This window comes from Vicugna pacos, chromosome 16 (genome assembly GCF_048564905.1).
Source record: "Vicugna pacos chromosome 16, VicPac4, whole genome shotgun sequence".
In the NCBI taxonomy this organism is placed as follows: Eukaryota; Metazoa; Chordata; class Mammalia; order Artiodactyla; family Camelidae; genus Vicugna; species Vicugna pacos.
Genome location: NC_133002.1, coordinates 5,068,469 through 5,088,404, shown reverse-complemented (window position 1 = coordinate 5,088,404; position 19,936 = coordinate 5,068,469). Strand labels below are relative to the sequence as shown.

At 40.8% G+C, this 19,936-nt stretch overlaps 2 protein-coding genes across 3 annotated transcripts in view; both read right to left on the bottom strand.

Moving 5' to 3' along the window:
* The window catches only part of USP32 (ubiquitin specific peptidase 32), a 168,983-nt gene that overhangs the window by 81,639 nt on the left and 67,408 nt on the right, over nt 1-19,936 (bottom strand). For both annotated transcript variants that reach the window (XM_006213310.3, XM_015247173.3), the window contains exon 3: nt 8,513-8,618. In XM_006213310.3, the coding sequence (XP_006213372.1) occupies nt 8,513-8,618 (106 nt within the window). The remainder of the gene's footprint in view (nt 1-8,512; nt 8,619-19,936) is intronic.
* Nucleotides 270-5,310, bottom strand: LOC102530045 (nuclear envelope pore membrane protein POM 121C-like). The gene has a single exon (XM_015247174.3). It carries the CDS (start codon nt 4,903-4,905, stop codon nt 1,675-1,677), a length of 3,231 nt encoding a protein of 1,076 aa, XP_015102660.2. The 5' UTR covers nt 4,906-5,310; the 3' UTR covers nt 270-1,674.

Genomic DNA, 19,936 nt, shown 5'->3' with positions numbered 1-19,936 from the left:
CAGTCCCCTGCCACAGAACATTCACCCTCAGTCACAAAGGTGGGGTGACTAGTTACATCTACACCACATTATTTATAAAGTAAGAATTACATTTTTATATAATGTTTCCAGAAGGAGCTCTAGTCCCTTGGGAAAGCTGCCTGGGACAGCATTTGAGCCTCTTCTTCACACAGGTATATCTTAACAATACAGCTAATTTCTAGTCAATAGCATTTATACTTAACCACCTCAATGAACCAAACTTGAAGGAATTTAAAAGGCAATTTAGCTTAAATACAAAAATAAATTTTTATTTTGTTAAAAAATTTTAAAAATATTTTTCTTTTAGTTTAGACACACGCATTCATACTTCTCCCAAAGAGGATGGGCCTGGCAGCAAGGCTCTTGGGCCTAAGATATGCGGTTTTGGAACAAAGGAAAAAGAAGGGAAGGGGTGGGGAGTAATATAATTTTAAAATGTGGTTCATTAATTTAGATTTTCAAACATACCCTATGGGTGATCTCGCCTAGAGTGAGGTGAGGGAGGTGGAAAAGAAACAGCAGAGGGAAGAGGCCTTTGCTTCCCCTTGGCCCCATCCTCCTGGGCTGCCAGCCCTTGAAGTCAAAACACCATTTGAAAATCCAGGACTCGGCACTTACAGCCGTAAAGTGGTGCTACTTTGCACATTCAATTAGCTAGGCTCTAGAAACATAAGAAACAGTTAAGTCCGGCACTACCAACATGCCGCCACTCATACAATTCAATGCTTCCTCCAAACTCGATTCAAAGAGCAACAGACATGAGCATCAGACAAAATAACACAGAACAAGGCTTTAAACGTACAATCCCAGAGAGGCAGACAAGCCCAGTGAGGCCAACAAGGTAGGTGGGTGAGGAGGCAGCTGAAAGCAGCGGTGGGCATCCTGCCTGCTCCAAGAGCTTCCGCCTCCTGGAGTGAGGTACCACCCCTGGGTCTGCCAGGCTAACAGTCTTGAGCCACCAAGCTTTTAGGAGCCAAACTGGCAGAGAGGATTGGGGATGAAACATCGGCTCAGACTTGGCAGGAGGAAGTGGAACAGCAGGAGCGGCACCCACTGGGGTCTCCAAGGCAAAGCTAGATTCAGGATCATTTTAAAAGGAATCGATCCTGTAAGGAACCAGAAAGGGATAAAGCAGCAAGAAATGGGGAAACAGTCCCCTAATGGGACAAGAAGGGGAGAACCACTTTTTATAGCCAAGCAAGGTAAAGCTTTAGGGATAAACCATTTCCCCCAATCCCATCAAGTGCATATCAGAGATGCAAGAGGGTGACCCTCCATTACCCTCCAGCAAAGATGGCTCTTGGGGGAAAAGGAGGGAAGGAAGGCCGCCTGACTAAGCTTATACACCACACAAGAGTCAGGGAAGGAAGTGGACCATATGTATAGGTGTTTCTTTAGTTCTCTCCAGCCTCACCAGCAGAACTGTCCCAGTAAGGTAGCAAGCTGCTGCCCCACCTCCCTTGAGAGGCCCAAGGCTTCTGCTTCCTGGAGGAGAGGGGAACAGCCGCCCAGCTGCCGCTACCTCCCTGGTGGTTGAAGCCAGAGGTCTGGGGTAGGTCTGCTTTATGGAACTAGAGGGGTCAGAGGCTCTTCCTAGCAGGTGCCGAGATCCAGATTTGGGCAAGGGGCAGGGGAGTGGGGCAGGGACAAAGGCTATTTTTTGCGGGTGTGCTGCCTTCGGGCCTGCAGTCGCTGCTGAGCCCTTGAGGTCTTGGATCCTGCACCGATGGAAAAGGAAGGGGCCGCTGGTCCGAAAGGTCCGACTCCAACAAAGCCTTGGGTGGGTGTTGAGGATGCTCCAAAGGAAAGGCTGCTGCCCGATGTGCCCACTCCAGGGGTAGGGGTGTTCTGACCAAGGGTGGATGTGGAGGTGCCTCCAAGCACAGATCTGCTATCTGGCATGCTGGCCACATTGAAGGCTAAGGCTGTGCTCTGGCTAGATGTGCCCAAGCTGTTCTGACTCAAGCCTCCCCCGAAAGGGGTGGTGCTGCCCGTGGTCCCACTCTGTTCTGCTCTGAAGCCAAACGCTCCAGAGGTGGCACTGGTGCCTGGGGTGGCCATGCTGATCCCAGAGCCCCCACTGCTGGCTGGCGCCACCGATCCCCCAAATGTGGAGGGTGATGGCGTTGCGCTGCCAAACATCAAGCTGCTGGTGGTCTGGGTTGTAGCTCCAAAGCCAGACACGGTGGCTGCACCAAAGGAGAAAACAGCTGTGGTGCTGCCGAAGGCTGGCTGGGTGCTGGCAGGGGTGCTGAAGGCAGGGGCTGTGGGCTTCACACCACCAAATCCTGACTGCGTGGTACTGCCAAAGGCCGGCTGGGCTGGGGCTGGCGCTAGAGCAGCAGTTGGGGCTGGGGCTGCAGAGTTTCCAAAAGTGAAAGAGCTGCCAAAGCTGGGGATGAGGCCTGACTTGCTCGCCCCCTGCTGCTGCCCATCAGTGGCCCTGAAGGTGGGCTGGGGGTTGGCTCCCGGGTAGGGTGGCAGAGGGGCCTTGGCGCTTGAGCCGAAGGGAACGTTGAATGCCAGTGTGGGCTGGCTGCTGGCAACAGGGGCGGAGGTGCTGAGGGTGCCACCAAAACCACCAAAGCTGGCAGTGCTGTTGCCGCTGGCGGTGGTGTGAGTGGCACTGGGAAGGGACTGGCCAAAGGTGGTGACTGTTGTTGAAGCAGGCACAGAAGGAGACTTGCCAAATTGGAATATGGAGCCCACGGCTGGGGTGAAGTTGGTACCAGAAGCAGGGGGGGTCCCAAAGAGGAAGGGCTGGGAGGTGAAGGCCGTCTTTCTGGTCACGCTGTTCAGGGTACTGGTCGTGTTGCTCACACTGAAGCCGAATGCAGGGCTTGGAGCAGAGTCTGTGGAGGTGCTGGCTGTGGTCATGGAAGCCACTGTCGGGGTGGCACTGGCCTGGCCCGTGAAGAGAGGAGCACTCGTGGTAGTGACTGGAGAAGCTGTTTGCTTGAAGAAGGGAGTTGACAGGGGCACAGATGTAGGTGACCCCACGGTGCTGAAGATAGGCTTGAAAGTCAGGGGTGGGGTGCTGGTCGTCGTGGGGAGGGCTGAGCTGGAAGAGGCCATGGTTGTGACCCTGGATGGGCTAGAAGGCAAGGGGCCTTCATTCTCGCTTTTTGGTGGAGCTGCAAAAATGGGCTTGATCATGGGAGATGCTGAAGACACAGGAGCTGCAGAGACAGGAGGGTCTGCAGGTGTGGTGTTCAGCATTCCAAACAGAATTCTCTGCTTGGGGGTGGGAGATGGGGCAGACAGAGCTGGGGACTTGGCAGGTGTCTTGGCCTGAGGGGCTGGCACTGACCTGGTGGTGTCAGTGACTGGTCCTGTGGAAGAAGCAGGGGTCAGCCCCAAGAAAATGGCTGTGGATGTGGAGTCTGAGGAGGTGTCTGGAAGCGGCCCTGACTGTGAAGAGCCAAGAAGGGCCAGAGGGCTGGGTGACTTTGGAGGTGAATGGGCCACAGTGGCTGCCACTCCAGCAGATTCAGGGAGGGATGGTAGGCCTGGGGAATTCTGCATCTTCTTCAAGCTCTCCAGCAGTGGGTTAGTGCTTGGGGCTGGGAGGGAGGCTGGGCAGGAGGCAGTCCCAGCAGCAGGCAGGGTAAAAGTGAAAAAAGGCTGACTGGGAGATGAGTTCTCAGTGACAGAGTTCGAGGCAGGATCAGTCTTATCCTCCAAGACCTTGTTAAGCCACTGTAGTGAAGCTTTCTTTTCCAAATCGAAGTCTTCAGCAGTGACTGAATAACCAAGCTGGGGAGGTGGAGGGAAGGTCAGCGGGTCCCCTCTCCTGGAGGGCAGCAGCTGTACCTTCCGTTTACGCTGCCCAGAGCCGCCAGGTGTTGATGGGGAATTCCACGAGTTCGGTATCTTCCCTGTGGTTGTATCTGCAACCTCTTCTCCCCGGGACTCCTTGTCTGTTACCAATGGAGTTGAAGAGCTAGAATCATGAGAAAGCTCTTCTCTTATTTTCTTTGCTGGCCTCTCTGGTGTCTGGGAGCGGGGTGAGGGGCGGCTAGAGAACGGAGATGAACTGGGTCCACTCCTCTTCCACAGCTGAGAGACACCTCGAGAGGAACTGTAAGAACTGGTGATGGCGTTGCGGCTGGAGGTAGGGATGCCACCCGTGTACGTGCTTGTCAAGCAGCTCACAGAAGAGGTGCAGGGTCTCTTATGCAGGTGGTCATCTGAGCTCTGGGAATTGAGACCTCTTTTCAGAGACCCAGGCTTAGGCACAAAAGAAGCAGGGACTCCATCGGCCACCAGGGGCTCAAATGCTGAAAGTCCTCTCACATTGCTATCATGGCGCCCTCTTTTATTTTCCTGGCTATCAGCAAATATTTGGTCTTCCTCCTCTACTATTCTTTTCTTCCTCTCTTTGAGGGCACGCAGTACAGTCTCCTTTGCACATGGGTCTGGGGCACTAGTTGATGGTGAGGACAATGTTGAGCTGATAATCTGCTCTGGTATTGGAGAACGAGTCAATCTGCTATCCGGAGGAGCAATTCTCACTGTCACTGGGCTGCACACCATTTTGGAGTTTCGAGCAGAAAGCACAGTCTTCTTGTGATAACCATTCCAGCATACTGTGGGAAGTGTCCCCAGCAAGGAATATTGGGCCCGCTGGATTGGGTATCTTCTTCGAGGTGTTATTACAAACGGATGTGATGAAGTCCCACAATCCTGGTGGGCAGGCCTCCGAGACGGTCGAAGAGGAGAGGAGAGGGAGGGGTGAACGCGAACGCGATTGGGATGCGCTGACTGGACGGGCGGCGCTGCGGGGCGGGCGGGTGGGCGGCGGCCAGGCCTCTCCCGCAGGTCCCTGGCCTCCGGGGTGGGGGCAGGCTGCGGGGGGTCGGGCGTGCCCAGGTAACTGCCCATGAGGAGCAGTTCAGCGCGGTCAGGTCCTTCGAGAAGGCTCCGCGGCTCTAGGAGACTTCAGCTTACTGCCGACTTAGCCGGAGGCGAGGCGAGCAGTGTACGCTGACGCCGCGCGTTCCAAACGAACCAGAAGGCGCGCGACCCTCCGGGCTCGCGGCTCAGTCCCCACCAGGCCGCTGTAGCCCCCACAGCCAGCCAGGCCAGCGCAGCCGCCGCCGGCACCAGGTACAGCGCGAGGCCGAGCAGCGACAGGCCGAGGAGCGCCGCCCAGCTGGCCCGCCGCTGCCCCCGCCCCGGCCGTCCCTGGCACTCGCCGTGCGCCGCCACCGCGCGCCTCCTCCAGCCGCAGCAGCCGCCAGAGACATCGCGGCTCCGCGCCGAGGAGAAGACCTCTATTTCTTAAAATGCAAGATCTGGTACAAAAATAACACGATTTAAGCAATAATAAAGCTAAGTGGACATATTATATGTACGTTTGAAATACTGTTATGGGTTGAACTGCATCACCCCAAAAGATACGCTGAAATCCTAACCTTCAGGTACCTGAGAATATGACCTTATTTGGAAAGACAGAAGATAGAAAGATAGAAAGGACATTCCATCTCTCTGAAGGCCCAGTGGGTTCCACTGCCTGACCTTCCACATCCCAAGGCTGATCCCCTTGTGGGGAATATTTGGTGTTATGGGTTGAATTGTATCCCCACAAAAGACGTTGAAGTCCTAACCCTAGTACCCATGAATGTGATCTTATTTGAACTAAGGTCTTTGCAGATATAACCAAGTTAAGATGAGGTTAAGGTGGGTCCCAATCCAGTATGACTGATTATAAGAAGAGAAGACAGACCCAGTGGGAAGAAAGCCATGTAACGAGATAAGAGATTGGAGTGATGCAGGTGCAAGCCAAGGAACATCAAGGACTGATGGCCACCAACAGGAGTTGGGAAAAAGGAAGGGTTCTTCCCTGGAGATTTCAGAGGGAGTAAGAACCTGCTAACATCTTAATTTTGGACTTCTAGCCTTCAGAATTATATCTAGAGATAAAACATTTCTGCTGTTTTGAGACATCCAGTTTGTGGTATTTGTAACAGCCGCCCTAGGAAACTAATACAACTGTATAATAAAAATTATTAAAAATTTAAAATATAGATGTTTGTGACCTCCAAATTGGTTATCTTTATTTACTGCCTGCCTGGAGCCAGAGCATGTGTTTGTTGGTAGAGGGATGCTAATTTGAAAAAACCAGGGTCACAGTTCAATTCCAATACACAAAATCGGGTTTATGGGTATGTTTGTCAGCCTCATTGTGATAACGTGGATATATATATGCTTCAAAAGGTATCAAAATCTACATGCTTTAAATATGTGCATTTTATTGTATGTCAATTATACTTCAATAAAACTGTAAAAAAGGAAACAGATTAAGAACAACAATCTAAATTCAGAAGTAAGAAAGAAGATTCTGAGAGATTTAGAAGCAGTTAAGAGTGTAGGTTAGAAAAGGAAGAAAGCAGAGAGAAAGACCAGCATCCAGGGGGCAAGGGTAAAAACCCAGGGATTTTTAGAGCAAAATGTCATTCTCTGTTTAATATAAACACCTTCCTAAACTTCCCCTGGAAATTTTCCAATAAAATTTCCTTTGCTTATTAATACCCTAGGTAAGAGCAGATTTATCTTTGGGGACCTCAAAGAAATGAATGAGGAGACAGAAAATAGTAGAAGTAATTAAATGAATAAATTAAAAATGAAGTAAAATAAATGAATATCCTAGGAAACACATATGGACAATGAACGTAAGGCTATCTTCCCTTTCATGTTTAGGCAGTAAATGATGCCCTCTCATCATAACATTTCCCTTCTTAGTAGGACTTAAGTCATAGATGAGGTGCCATTCTCTTCTAGGCTTAGATAACTGACCTAATAAACTTAATCTCTGAAGTTAAAAATAAAACCGTTAAAAAGAAACATTTTACCAAGAATTTGTATAAAACATTATAAAGTAAATGAACTTTTGGTGTATTTGTGAAGTACAGCAAGAAGAGATTACTAAGTCTATGTCGCCAGAATTGTTTTTTAAATAGTAGCTTTATTGAGATGTAATGCAAATTTCATACAATTCACCCTTTTAAAATGTACAATTCAGTGGTTTTTAGTATATTTACAGGATTGTGCAACAGTCACCGCTATTAATTTCAGAACATTTTTACCCCAAAAGAAACTCCATACTCATTAGCAGTAGCTCTCCATTTCCCTCTCACCCTTGCCTCTGGCAACCACTAATTTATATTCTGTCTCTATAGATTTGCCTAATCTGGACATTTCATATAACTGGAACCATATAATGTGTGGCCTATTTTGACTGGCATTTATCACTTAACATGTTTTCAGGTTTATCCATGTTGTAGCATATATCAGTTGGAGGAGAGTTGAATTTGTTGCCCCTGAATATGTCATTTTAGCATGAGAATTGTTCTGAGCTTAAAGTTAATAGAAACTCAGCAGATTACGGAAAACCTCTTTTACCTCCCCTTCAACAGTCTAAATTTACATTAAAAAAGGGGGCAAATACCAGAAAGAGAGCTATTATCACAGAAACCTTTTTACCTAAGAAACTTACCTGCATAACTGGGCAGCCTTTGTTTTCCAAACATCTCTGCTGCCTTCCAGTGAATGGATTTCCTTCCCTTTGTACCCCCAAGACTCCTGTCCCTTTCCTTAGCTCAGAATGTTATATAAGCCTCAATTACCTGGCTGCTCTTTGGGTCTCGTATTTTTATGGGGCTCACGGACATACATATAAAATTTGTTTTTCTCCTGTTAATCTGTCTTATATCAATTTAATTATGATACAGAAGGGAAGAAGGTAAATTTTTTCTGCTCCTACAAAGTATTTTATTCCTTCTTATTGGTGAGTAATATTCTATTGCTGGTTATATCATATTTTGTTTCAGCTGAACCCATCAGTTTTTTTTAAACATTTTTTTATTGAGTTATACTCATTTTACAACGTTGTGTCAAATTCCAGTGTAGAGCACAATTTTTCAGTTATACATGAACATACATATATTCACTGTCACATTTTTCTTCACTGTGTGTTACTCAGCTGAACCCATCAGCTGATGGGCATTATGGCTGTTTTCATTTTGTGACTGTTACAAGCATGCTGTTATGAACATTTTTTTCCTAATGAATATATGTTTGCAATTTTCTTGGGTATGTACCTTGGAGTGGAATTGCTGGGTCATATGAAAACTCAATGTTTAACGGTCTGAGGAACTGCCAATTTTCCAAAGTGGCTGCATTATTTTACATTTTTTTTTTACAGCACCAACATATGAGGGTTACAACTTTTCCACATCCTCACCTCACCAATATTAATACTATCTATTTTAGCCATCTCAGTGAGTGTGAAGTGGTATCTCATTGCTAACTTTAACTTATATTTCCCAAATAACTAATGTTTAGCATTTTTCTAGTGCTTATTGGTTACTTGTGTATCTTGTTTGAAGAAATATCAGTTCAAATCCTTGGAATGTCATCAAAATTTTGAGGTAGATTATTCTGCACCAGATGTAGTATTTTTACATTTTGAGACAGTAAAAGTACTTACATTTTGCTTTCTCTTCATCTTTGCCTCTTGTAAGAAGGACAAGTCCAACTATTAAGTTATTGAAGTGCAGTCCTTTGGATGTTCCACCAAAAGAACAGTAAATCACCTAGAAGAAAATGATAAAGCCAACCTTAGATGTTTCAGTTGTTGAGGAATTTGAGGCTGATATCAGCTTTAACAAATCTTATCTCCAACTTCAAACAAGGCCCTGGCAAACTTAAGTGCAATGATTTACTACAAAGGTCCTTCCTCCTCTTCCTCCTTTACACCTGTTATTGCACTCAGCCAAGAATATACTGTATCTGTTCTAAAGTACATATATCACTAGATCACACACTTTCTCTGGAGAGTACTCATCAAGGTCCAAGGAGGTAAGTTCCTCCCCCCTCAATAGTCCCAATAATGTGATAAGAATTTTGTGCAATGAGAGAACATCCTTCAAACTCTGTTAAACTTATACACATCAATTTGATTTGAAAGATCAACATTCTCTAAGTGAATATTCAGAAATACAATGGCAATTATATCGCAATATATAAATGTACAAATTACCATGTTGTACACTTTAAATTCATACAATGTTATATGTCAAATATATTTGATTTAAGTTAAAAAAAGAAGGAAATACAAAAGACTTCTTTACACTCTTAGAATTGAGTATTAAAGTACTCAGAAATAAAGAAGAAAAGCTATTCTATTAAAGAAAGGGATAGTAACATCAATCACATAAATTCATTCATTCAACAATTCTTTGTTGAACGCCTAGGGTGATAGTGTGATATAACAAACATTTATTTGGTCTTCCTCCAGGTTCCTAACATAAGAGCTTCTAAAATGTTTGGAATTCCCAGAGTGATATAAGTGAAAGCATCATCTTCTGTTATTCATAATATGCCCCTCTCAACTGTACCTGAATTTATGCTAATGAAGTGGCTCTCGGTGGGTCCTTACAAAGCTTGGGAGCTGGTAGTCAGAGAAACTAATGCTGTGATTAGAAGGTTAGAACTTTCAGCCCCACTTCCTAATCTCAGGGAAAGGGAGAGGGGCTGAAGTTAATCACTAATGGCAAATGAGTTAATCAATCATGCCTGTGTAAAAACTCCTAAACTCCAGGGTTTGTTGGTGTACACATCAAGGTGCAAGAAGGGTATTACTCCCAGAAAGGACATGGAAGCTCTGTGCACCATCCCCTTCCTCCTACCTACCCCCCATCACACCCCACACATCTCTTTCCATTTGGCTGTTCCTAAGTTGTATCCTTTGTAATAACAGACTGGTAATAAGGTGATTTCCTGAGTTCTGCGGGCCATTCTGAAGCAAATTTTTGAATCCCAGGAGGGGGACATCGGAACTCTTGACTTATAGCTGATTGGTCAGAAGTACAGAGTCTAGGACCTGCAACTGGCATCTTCTGAAGAAGGGGGCAGACCTGTGGGGTCTGCGCTAACCCTGGTTACTTGGTATCAGAACTGAGTTGAATTGTAGGACATCCAGTTGGTGCCCAGAGAGTTGGAGAACTGATTGATGTGGGGGAAAAACCCCACATATTTGGTGTCAGAAGTGCTGTGTTGTTTAAAAAGAAAACAAAATAACCCGATCTAGTATCTGCTATGCATAGTCAGTCACTAAAATACATGATTAAAGATAATTCAAAAAATGAAACTTAAATGGTCAACATATGAAAATACATATTCATTAAATGATATTTATAAGTACATTTAATAACATTTTGACAGCTGATGCAAAAACTGTGTGTCTCTAGTGCCACTGATAGCAAAAACTAGCATAGGGAGATGGCTCCAGATCAGAAAGATAAAAAACATAAAAAGAACATAGCAAATATACTTTGTGGAATAACTATTTCTAGTTGGCCCCTCCATAAACAGAAGAAGGTAACAGAAAAAAATACTCTATCCCTGGAGGAGGAATAGGAAAACATCTTAGCCTCAGACCTTTAAAAATGCTCTATCATTAGGAGAGAGGCAGAATCACTGAGGAAGTCTCACCCTCCAAAATCCAGAGACACAATGACTGCCTAAACTGAGACAGAAATAGGACAACAGAGAATGTTCCCCACATTTGTACCCCTCAGCCACCCCCGCCACTGGGCCAGCAAACACTGAGGAATAAATAACAGCAAGCAGTCCACTGCTGAAGGAGGGGGAAGGGTGTGGAGAGACATCTTCTCTGAGGTACAGAAACAAAGAGAAAATAAGATCAAAAGATCAAGGTAGAGCAGACATTGGAAAAGAGTCTTCTGGCAAACAGGCCTCTACCCTAAAAAAGGTAACCCTAGACTGGAATTTGAAGCCTAGAGTGCACTGTGGGTAGCCATAGCAACACAAGAAATAGCTCATCTACAGACTAGACTGACTCAACTACTCATGCTAAAGACCTAGCCAGGCATAAACATTATTATTAGCTCAGTCTCTGCTGTCTGATACAAAACATCCACCTTCCCACCACAAATTGTAAGTCACACAACGAAGAAAAGAAAAAAACCCAAACCTCACATACTGACAAAGGAAAAACATGGCAACAGAGTTCAGTAAATCTTTGGTTATCATCCCCTAACCAAAAAAAATTAAATAAATAAATAAAATTTAAAAAACAAATCTTTGGAATGGCTCAACAGTAAACTCAACAGAATCAAGTTAGAGATTATCCAAAATGAAACATAGAGCGGAAAAGAATGTGGTGACGGGAGGGAACAAAACAGAAAATCCAAGAGCTGTGAGAAAATATCAAATGATTTTACACATAATTGAAATCCTAGAAGAAAAGAGGATGGGGCAGAAGAAACATGTGAAGCTAAAGACTGAGAATTTTTCAAAACTAATAAAGACATAAAACTATACAGATAGAAGCTGTTCAGAGAACAGGGAGGATAAATCACACCTCTAACCCTCGCCCCCCAAATCAACTGGACAAATCATATCCAAACTATTTGAAACAAAAGATAAAAAGAAAATCTTTAAGGCAGCCAGAGGAAAAAAAGACAAATTACACTGAGAGAAACATTTCTCATCAAACACTACATAAGCCAGAAAACAGTGGAGTGACACATTGAAAGCACTAAAACAAAAACAAAGACAAAAAAACAAAAACAAATACAAAAACAAAAACAAAAACAAAACTGTGAATCCTATACCCAATGAATATATCTTTGAAAAAGAAAGAACAATAAACTTTTTCAGGAAAATTAAAACAGAGATGTCATTACCAGAAAACTTACTACATACAAGGACAAAAGAAAGTACTTCAGGCTGAAGGAAATATGATTCCAAACAGATACATGTATCTACACAAAGAAATAAGAGTAGAAAATAGCATAAATGAAGGTAAATATAAAATTTACTTGTTTTGTTATTTTTAATTGTTCTAAAAGGTAACTGGCTGGCTAAAGGAGTTATAGTAAAAATTTAATGAGTTTATAGCATTTGTAAAAGTAAAACATACATCAATAGCACAGAAGGAGTTGGAAGAGGAATTGAAAGCATCCTGTTGTATACTATGTCATACCACGTACCTTGATCTTTACATTGTCAGTCAGCAAGAAATTAGTTAATGATAGCGCAAAAACACAAAATGTTGTGTTTAACTCAACATTAACTCCATTAATAAATTTTTATTATAGTAATAAAAACAATAGCTAACACTTCAATGGTCATTATGTGGCATATGACTGTTGTCCTAAGTGCTTTCCCAGCATTAAGCCTCAAGATGATTCCATGAGGAAGATATTACTGGTGTTCCTATTTTATGGCTGAGGAAAACTAGAGCCCAAGGAGATTTAAGTTAACTTGTGCAGAGCCATACAAATGAAGTGGTTCAAGCCTAGGCTCCTGAAACTAAACTCTTAACCACTTCATAGTCCTACAGTACAATTATATACATTCTCTAGTACTGTATGAAATGAAAGACATCACCAGCAAGATGTACACCATTTTGGTGAAATATATTGAAGATTAAGAAACTGCAAATGATCACAAACTCAATTTACAGACACGATGTTCTTGGTGTCCTGTTTCTCCCCACTTTAGCTTGATAGTACACTCTCTTCACTTTTGACCACATCACTGACTTTAATACAAAGAGAGTAAAGTAATCAGGGTAAAAATTAACCAAGAAGTTTTGGGTAAGATATGATGTTTAGTTTTGCAAGTATTCTCAAAGTGTAGATTTGTTTAAAATACATTTGGTTAAAACGCTGAAAATATACTGGCACCTCCCTCCCAGCATACAAGTACAGCAATAACTTTCTAAAACAATAAAGTTCAAAAGTTCATCTGACAGATGAGGAAAGGAGTCCCAGGAAAAAAAAAATCACCATATTTCCTGAATTCTAAGATATATGTATTTTCCACCTTTTATTAATGTTCCAGAAATCATCATGCATCTCACACATCAAATGTAATCTTTTTTCACCCCCAAAAGTTACTTTTAAATCAACAGTCACCTTACAACTGACAGTGCTTTAACACTTATGAAATATTAAGTACTATACTCATTATTATTCACACTGCTTTTAGGAATGGTGAGAGGGACTATGCACAGGATAGCAAGGATATTTTATGCTACTTTTTAAAAAAGCACATGGGTTAACTATTATTATTACCATAACTTGCTGTAAGATCTTTATTTTAAAATTCCTCTAATAATTTTCTACAGCTATTAAAAGATAAAGAACAAAAAAACAGACATTTTCTTAAACATTTGGTAGCCATTAATATCCAGATGGAGACTTGGCATACTGTTGTACTGCTGTATAAAATTGATGCTTGTGGTAATGATCTCACTAGAATCCTTTCAGACAATGATATCATCCAGTAAATATGATTAGTTGAGGAGAGAGGGAAATTGGTCTGCATTAAAAAAAAAAAAAGACTTGTACCAAGAACCTACCCCTTGCCAAACAGTTAGTTAAAAAGTTAAAAAAGGCAAATGTGTGTAGGTCTCCAGAGTTAAGGAAAGGTTGTGTCTTGTCTCAATTGATGCTCTAGACCCTGGTCCTTCTCCTTCCATGTTCTTTTGGACTTAAGGTACAAGGGCATTCCACTATTCCTTGGGCATAGTAAGTGATGCATACTGTTTCATATTACAGCTTTTGGAGTCAGGGAGTCCTCAGTTTGAAGCCAGGCTTTATTAATTTACCAGCTATGTGATCTTGGGCAAATCCCTTAACTACCTGAGCCTTAGTTCCATTCCACTACAGGAGCCATGTGTCACACGTCTTCTCATTCCAGGACCCAGGTTGAAGAGCGGTTCCTGTGTGGGAAATGCTAGTCCCAGGGCAAAAGGCAGAAATCTGAGCTTGATTCCACTTTGTAAATTAGTAAGAATTAATTCAGCATCAATGAGCTCATGCCTTTTGCCTTGGAAAATATTTTTCCTGAGTAAACTATTACACCTTTTAAATGGCGTAAAACATTCAACAAACCGAATTAATGTTTTCAAATTTTCATTTCATTTTACATAATTTTCATGATGATCGGTGCTTTTCCATTTAAAATTTTGATGATTTGACTACCAGTTGGTTTTTCTCCATGTCAAAAATTTTCTGTACTATTTCTTGAAGATGTTATTTCTACCAAATCCAGTTTTCTTACATCAAATTTAGCTGATCTAAATTTGTTAATGAAGAACTGATTTTTCTGGAAATGTCTAAATAACAAGAAACTCTTTGTGCTTAAAAAAAACTGCTATACAGTTTATTCTTAATTCTATATATAAATTTTTATTGTGTATGTCTACAAGACACTTTTAAAATATAACCATAATGTCACTATCACAACTTAAAAAAAAAACCTGTCTTTCCAAAATTCATGTTGAAATCCAGTGTGAAGTGGGACTTTTTGGGGCTGACTGGGGGGTGAATGGGATTAGTGCTCTTACCAAAGAGGCCTAAGAAAGCTCCCTCGCCCCCTCTGCCACGTGAAGACAGTGAAAAGATAGCCATCTATGAATCAAGAAGTGGGTCCTCACCAGACACTGAATCTGCAGGCACCTTAATCTCAAGACTTCTTAGCTTCTAGATCTGTGAGAAATAAATCCTGTTTATAAGCCACCCAGAATGTGGTATTCTGTTTATAGCAGCTTGAATAGACAAAAACAGACAGAAATTCCTCAGCGTAATCAAATATATAGTCAGTATTCACATTTTCCCACTGTCTCATAATTTTATTTCAACTTGTTTGTCCAACTGGGGATCTAAAATATATAACTGGTTTCTAATCTTTTAAGTCGCTTGATCTATACGTTTTCTTTTGCTCTTTCTTCTTCTCACCCTTTTCTCTCTTTTTCATTGCAATTTATTTGCTGAAGAAACCAAGATGTTTGTCCTGTGGAGTTTCCCAAAGTCTGCATTTTGATGACTGTATCTTCTGTCCTCTGTATTTCTTGTAAAGTGGTAGTTAGATCCAGAGAATTGATCACATTTAAGTTATATTTTTTGGCAAGAACCATCTCCCAGTTGGTGCTTATTGTGTCTCCATGAGGAGGCACATAATGACTGCTTATCTCTCTTTTTGTGATATTCATAGCCACTAATAATCATTGCCTATATTCATAAATTCGTTAAAGGTTAAAAAATCCTGATAATTATAACTCTACCATTCTTCTGTTTATTTGCTGGAATATTTCTGTAAGAGAGAATTCTCCTAATCTACTATTTGGTTGCCCTGAGATATACTTTCTATAGAACAGCCAGAATAAATGCTAGATTCTTTTCCTTCATTAATCAGTTTTTTAAATAACAAGTGGTTTCCCAGCAACTTTCAAAGGTATCTGTGCAGAAAAAAAGAGAACACAGAAGACCTGGGACTGCTATCCTTAGGTCTGCTTGCAAGTTTGGCTCTTGACTGGTATCTGTAAACTTGGATTTCAGGAAGGTTTCCACTATTCCCTAAATGTGAAATGTGGCTAACTTCCTAAACTGTGAAAACAATGTGATTTATGCTCGACATCTGCTTTTCTTCTGGAAGACTGGCATTTTAGTATGTAACAGGTAGAAGATACCTACATGACCAGCTCCAATAAAAGCCCTGAGCACTGAGTCTGTCTAAAGAGCTTCTCTGAGAGACATTTCACACCTATTGCCACAACTTATTGCTAAAGGAACAAAGGACATCCTGTGTGACTCCACTGGAAGAGAACTCTTGGAAACTTGCACCTGGTTTCCTCCAGACTTTGCGCCATATGCCTTTTCTCTTTGCTGATTTTGCTTTGCATCCTTTCACTACAATAAATCACAGTAGTCAGTATGACTATATGCTTAGTTCTGTGAGCCCTTCCTGTGAATCATCAATCTGGGGGTAGTCCTGGAAACTCCTGTGTCCAAAAGGGTTATTTTTTAAAATACCGTATTTGATACATTTCGATCTCCTTACAATTATCCGTAGTATTGATGATCAAATTTGCCATCTTTGCCCATCCCTCTGTAAAGGGAGACTCTCCATACTGGCTCCTGAATCCTTTTTATACGATTCCAAGCTCATTTAAAAAATTTCCTGGCCCAGACCTAGAATCAAACATCTTTCCAAGCAGCCCTGGTTTCTTTAAGTGGGAAATGATATTTAGAGGTTACCATCCAGGTACTAGGGGGGCTTAGAGCTTGGATATTAGTGACTGTTTCTCAAACTTTTCAGTGGACAGAGCTAGGAAACTAAAACATATCATGAATGGATGCTAATACTCCCATGTACATACAATCTTTTCCATTTCATCTCCAACTAAGTTAATCATTACATGTTGATATGGATTAAATGTTTCAATATTTCTAAAGGGTATCACTGAACTAAGGTAACAGGGACGTAGGATAATGAGAAGATAATTCTAAATGATAACTTCAAAAGGGAATTTGAGAACATAAAGCCTGAGAATACTGGGCCTAGAAATTGAAGAAGAGACTCGATGCTCTCACAAATGTAGTTCTCCTCTTTGGGGGGCATAAGGCATGGCAACATTCCTTTACGCTCCTTACGACTGAATAGGGCTGTATGACTACTTCTGGCCAAAAGATTATGGGTAGAAATGACAGGCATCACTTCTGGGCCAACTACCTAATTGCAAGAGACCCCTCTCTAGCATGACCTCCACTACCCTTGCTGATTTATAGAAGCTCTTTCTTTTTTTGTTTTGTTTTGTTTTTTGGGGGGAGGGGGTAATTAGGTTTATCGATTTGTTTATTTTTGGAGGAGGTATTGAGGATTGAACCCAGGACCTCATGCATGCAAATCATGCACCTCTATCACTTGAGCTATACCCTCCCCCAATAAAAGCTCTTTCTAATACACAAACACCAAAGAATTGACACTGCCAAACAAAAACACTAACTCAGAAAGATACGTGTGCCTCCATGTTCATAGTAGCATTATTTACAACAGCCAAGATATGAAAGCAACTTAAGTGCCCACCAACAGAATGGATAAAGATGATGGATGTGAGATACACACACTCACACACACACAATGGAACACTACTCAGCCATAAAAAGAATGAAATTTTGCCATTTTCAACAATATAGATGGACTCAGAGGGTATTATGCTAAGTGAAATAAATCAGACAGAGAAAGACAAATACTATATGACATCACTTACATGTGGAATCTAAACAAAAACAAAAACAAAAAAACGAGTGAATACAGCAAAAAAGAAAAAGACTCACAGATATAGAGAATAAACCAGTGGTTACCAGTGGGGGAGAGGCAAGATAGGGGTAGGGGCTTAAGAGGTACAAGCTACTATATATAAAATAAATAAGCTACAAGGATATACTGTACAACACAGGGAATATAGCCAATATTTTATAGCTATAAGTGGAATATATTTAAAAATTAGAATCATTGTGATGTACACCTGAAACTTATATAATAAAAATGGACATCAAATATACCTCAAAAAAACTCATAGTAAAAAAGACCCACGCAAACGTACACTGTTATCTTATAAATGAGTAACAAATTGAAAATAAGCATCCTGGCTTCAGTGCAGGAAAAAAGAAAAGAAAGGAAAAAGGGGGGAAATGGACACTGCCTGAAAAGCTGAAGCAACAAAAAAGTTGCCACGGAGAGTCACTCAACTCCATCAATAGAATTTTTATGAATGAAAAATAACCTTATGTTATCTCCAGGTATTTTGGAGAGTGCATCTGTTAAAAAAGCAAAGCATAATCTACACTGACTGACACAGAATTAGAAAAGAAAATAGCACAGAAGTTAAAAGTCAAAAAAGATACACTTTCCCAAAGAACCTGATGCCTAAAAAACAATCTTTAGGTAATCTATGACAGATACATAACATGAATACAAACATGTGACAAAAGGAGTCACACTGTATGCTGGTGAAGTTCAACGAATAATTCGAGCACACCATAAGACCCACGGTGTATAAACTATTAAAACACTAAGTACTTACTTGCATAAAACATACTTAGTACTCATAAAATATGAAATACTGCAATTTAAATTCAAACTCTGATTCTATATATATGTGTTAAAAAGATTTTTTTCTTTTACAGATAATAAGTACTTTTGTTTACATTACTGTTTTCGCAGAGAAGAGTCCATTACAACAAAATGTTTCTTTTCTTCAAATGTATTTCATAATACCAATCACACTTTTTACTTTCTATAAATTCCATATAGGAATATCATAAGATAGAGTCACACTTAGCTCCAGAAAATAAATAATAGAAGGTCCCTTGAAATTCTGAATGAATAATAAGATGAGTTCATAAGAGTAAATTCCACAGGCAAAGAACAAATACTAAGGAAACAACTACCAGGAATCGGAAAGCTGAATAGTGCTCAAAGCTCAAAGGTCAAATGGAGTTGACCAGTCAGACAGAAAAGAGACCTCAATTAACATCCAGTGAATTTAGTAGAAACCCCAGTAGAGTCAATCCATAGTATGAGAGCTAAACTAGATTTTAGAGTAAAGGCTACTCAAAACCCAACATAACAACACTTTACAGCAAGCCTCAAAGGGATTATATTAATCTGGAACTAATTTAACTGTGTGCTAGAATAAAAACATGTCAGTATTCTTTCAATAAAGACAACAAAATTCAGGTGCTCGATACATAAAGTTTACAATGTCCAGCATATATAAACAATTACTAAATGTAAGAAGAAGGCAAATTAACCAATCTCTAGAAAAAATACAAGCAAAAGAATTACAAATATGATAAAAGCTGGTATACAAGAAGTTGGAAACAGCTATTACAAATACGCTTAAGGATTTAAATGAAAATATGAACACTGAAATTGAAACTATTTTAAAAGAAATGTGGAATTTTTAGAGTGAAAAAATACAACATCTGAAATACAAAGTTCAGAGCTTTAACAGCATATTTAACACAGGCAAATGAAAGATCACTGAATTTGAAGACAAGGTAATAGTAACTATCCAAACTGAAGTACAGTTTGGAAAAAAAATTACTGAGGAAAAAAAGCTAAAAGTGAGGGGCAGGAGAGAGATAGAAAGTAAATAAAAGAGAGATAATAATCAGAGTCTCAAGTAATGTGAAAAATCACCAAGCATTTTTACATACATATAACTAGAGGTCAAGAAAAGGGAAGGGGGTGGGTGGAAGACATATATAAAGAACAGTGGCTAGTATCTCCTAAGTCTGATGATAAACTCACAGATCCAAGATGCGCAAAGAATCTCAAACAAGATAAACAAAGAAAACCAAACTAAAGTGTATCATACATTACTGAGAAACAATGACAGAAAAAATCCTGAAAGCCCTGAGGGAAAAAACGACACATACATAGCAAAACAAAAATAAAAATAAAAATAATCACTGACTTCTAATCAGAAACAATGTAAGCCAGAAGATAACAGAAAAAACACTTCTAAAGTGCTGAAAGCAAAACACACACACACAGAACCTAGGATTCTATATCCATTAACAAAAAGAAAAACACCCAATTAAAAAATAGGCAAATGGAAAGAAAAAAAAAAAGAACCTAAGAGGTTTATAAATCAGAAAAAAAAAATATATATACCTCTCCTGCTAAGAGATCACATATAAGAAGTAGACCAATAACCACATATGCCTGACTATAAAGCCAGCATAAAAGTTACAAAAAGTTAGATTCTATATTATGACAAAGATCATGTTCCAGAAATTTAAAATGGTATAGTGATCAAATTAACTAATAAGAATTAAGATAAATATATGCTGACTTTATTTAAGAAAGTACTTGACAAGGTCTCATAATAGTATATTTTAGATAATACAGTATATTGTAGACTGAATAATTATAGTTAGGGCCATACAAATCTGGCTGAAAATTATAACCATAAAGAAGGGTTTTTTTTTTGAGGGGGAGGAGGTAATTAGGTTTTATTCATTTGTTTACTGGAGCTGCTAGAGATGGAACCCAGCTAAGCATGCACTCTACCCTGAGCTATACC

Excerpts from the sequence above, each read along its gene's own strand:
- LOC102530045 (XM_015247174.3), bottom strand. The coding sequence starts at position 4,905 with ATGGGCAGTTACCTGGGCACGCCCGACCCCCCGCAGCCTGCCCCCACC.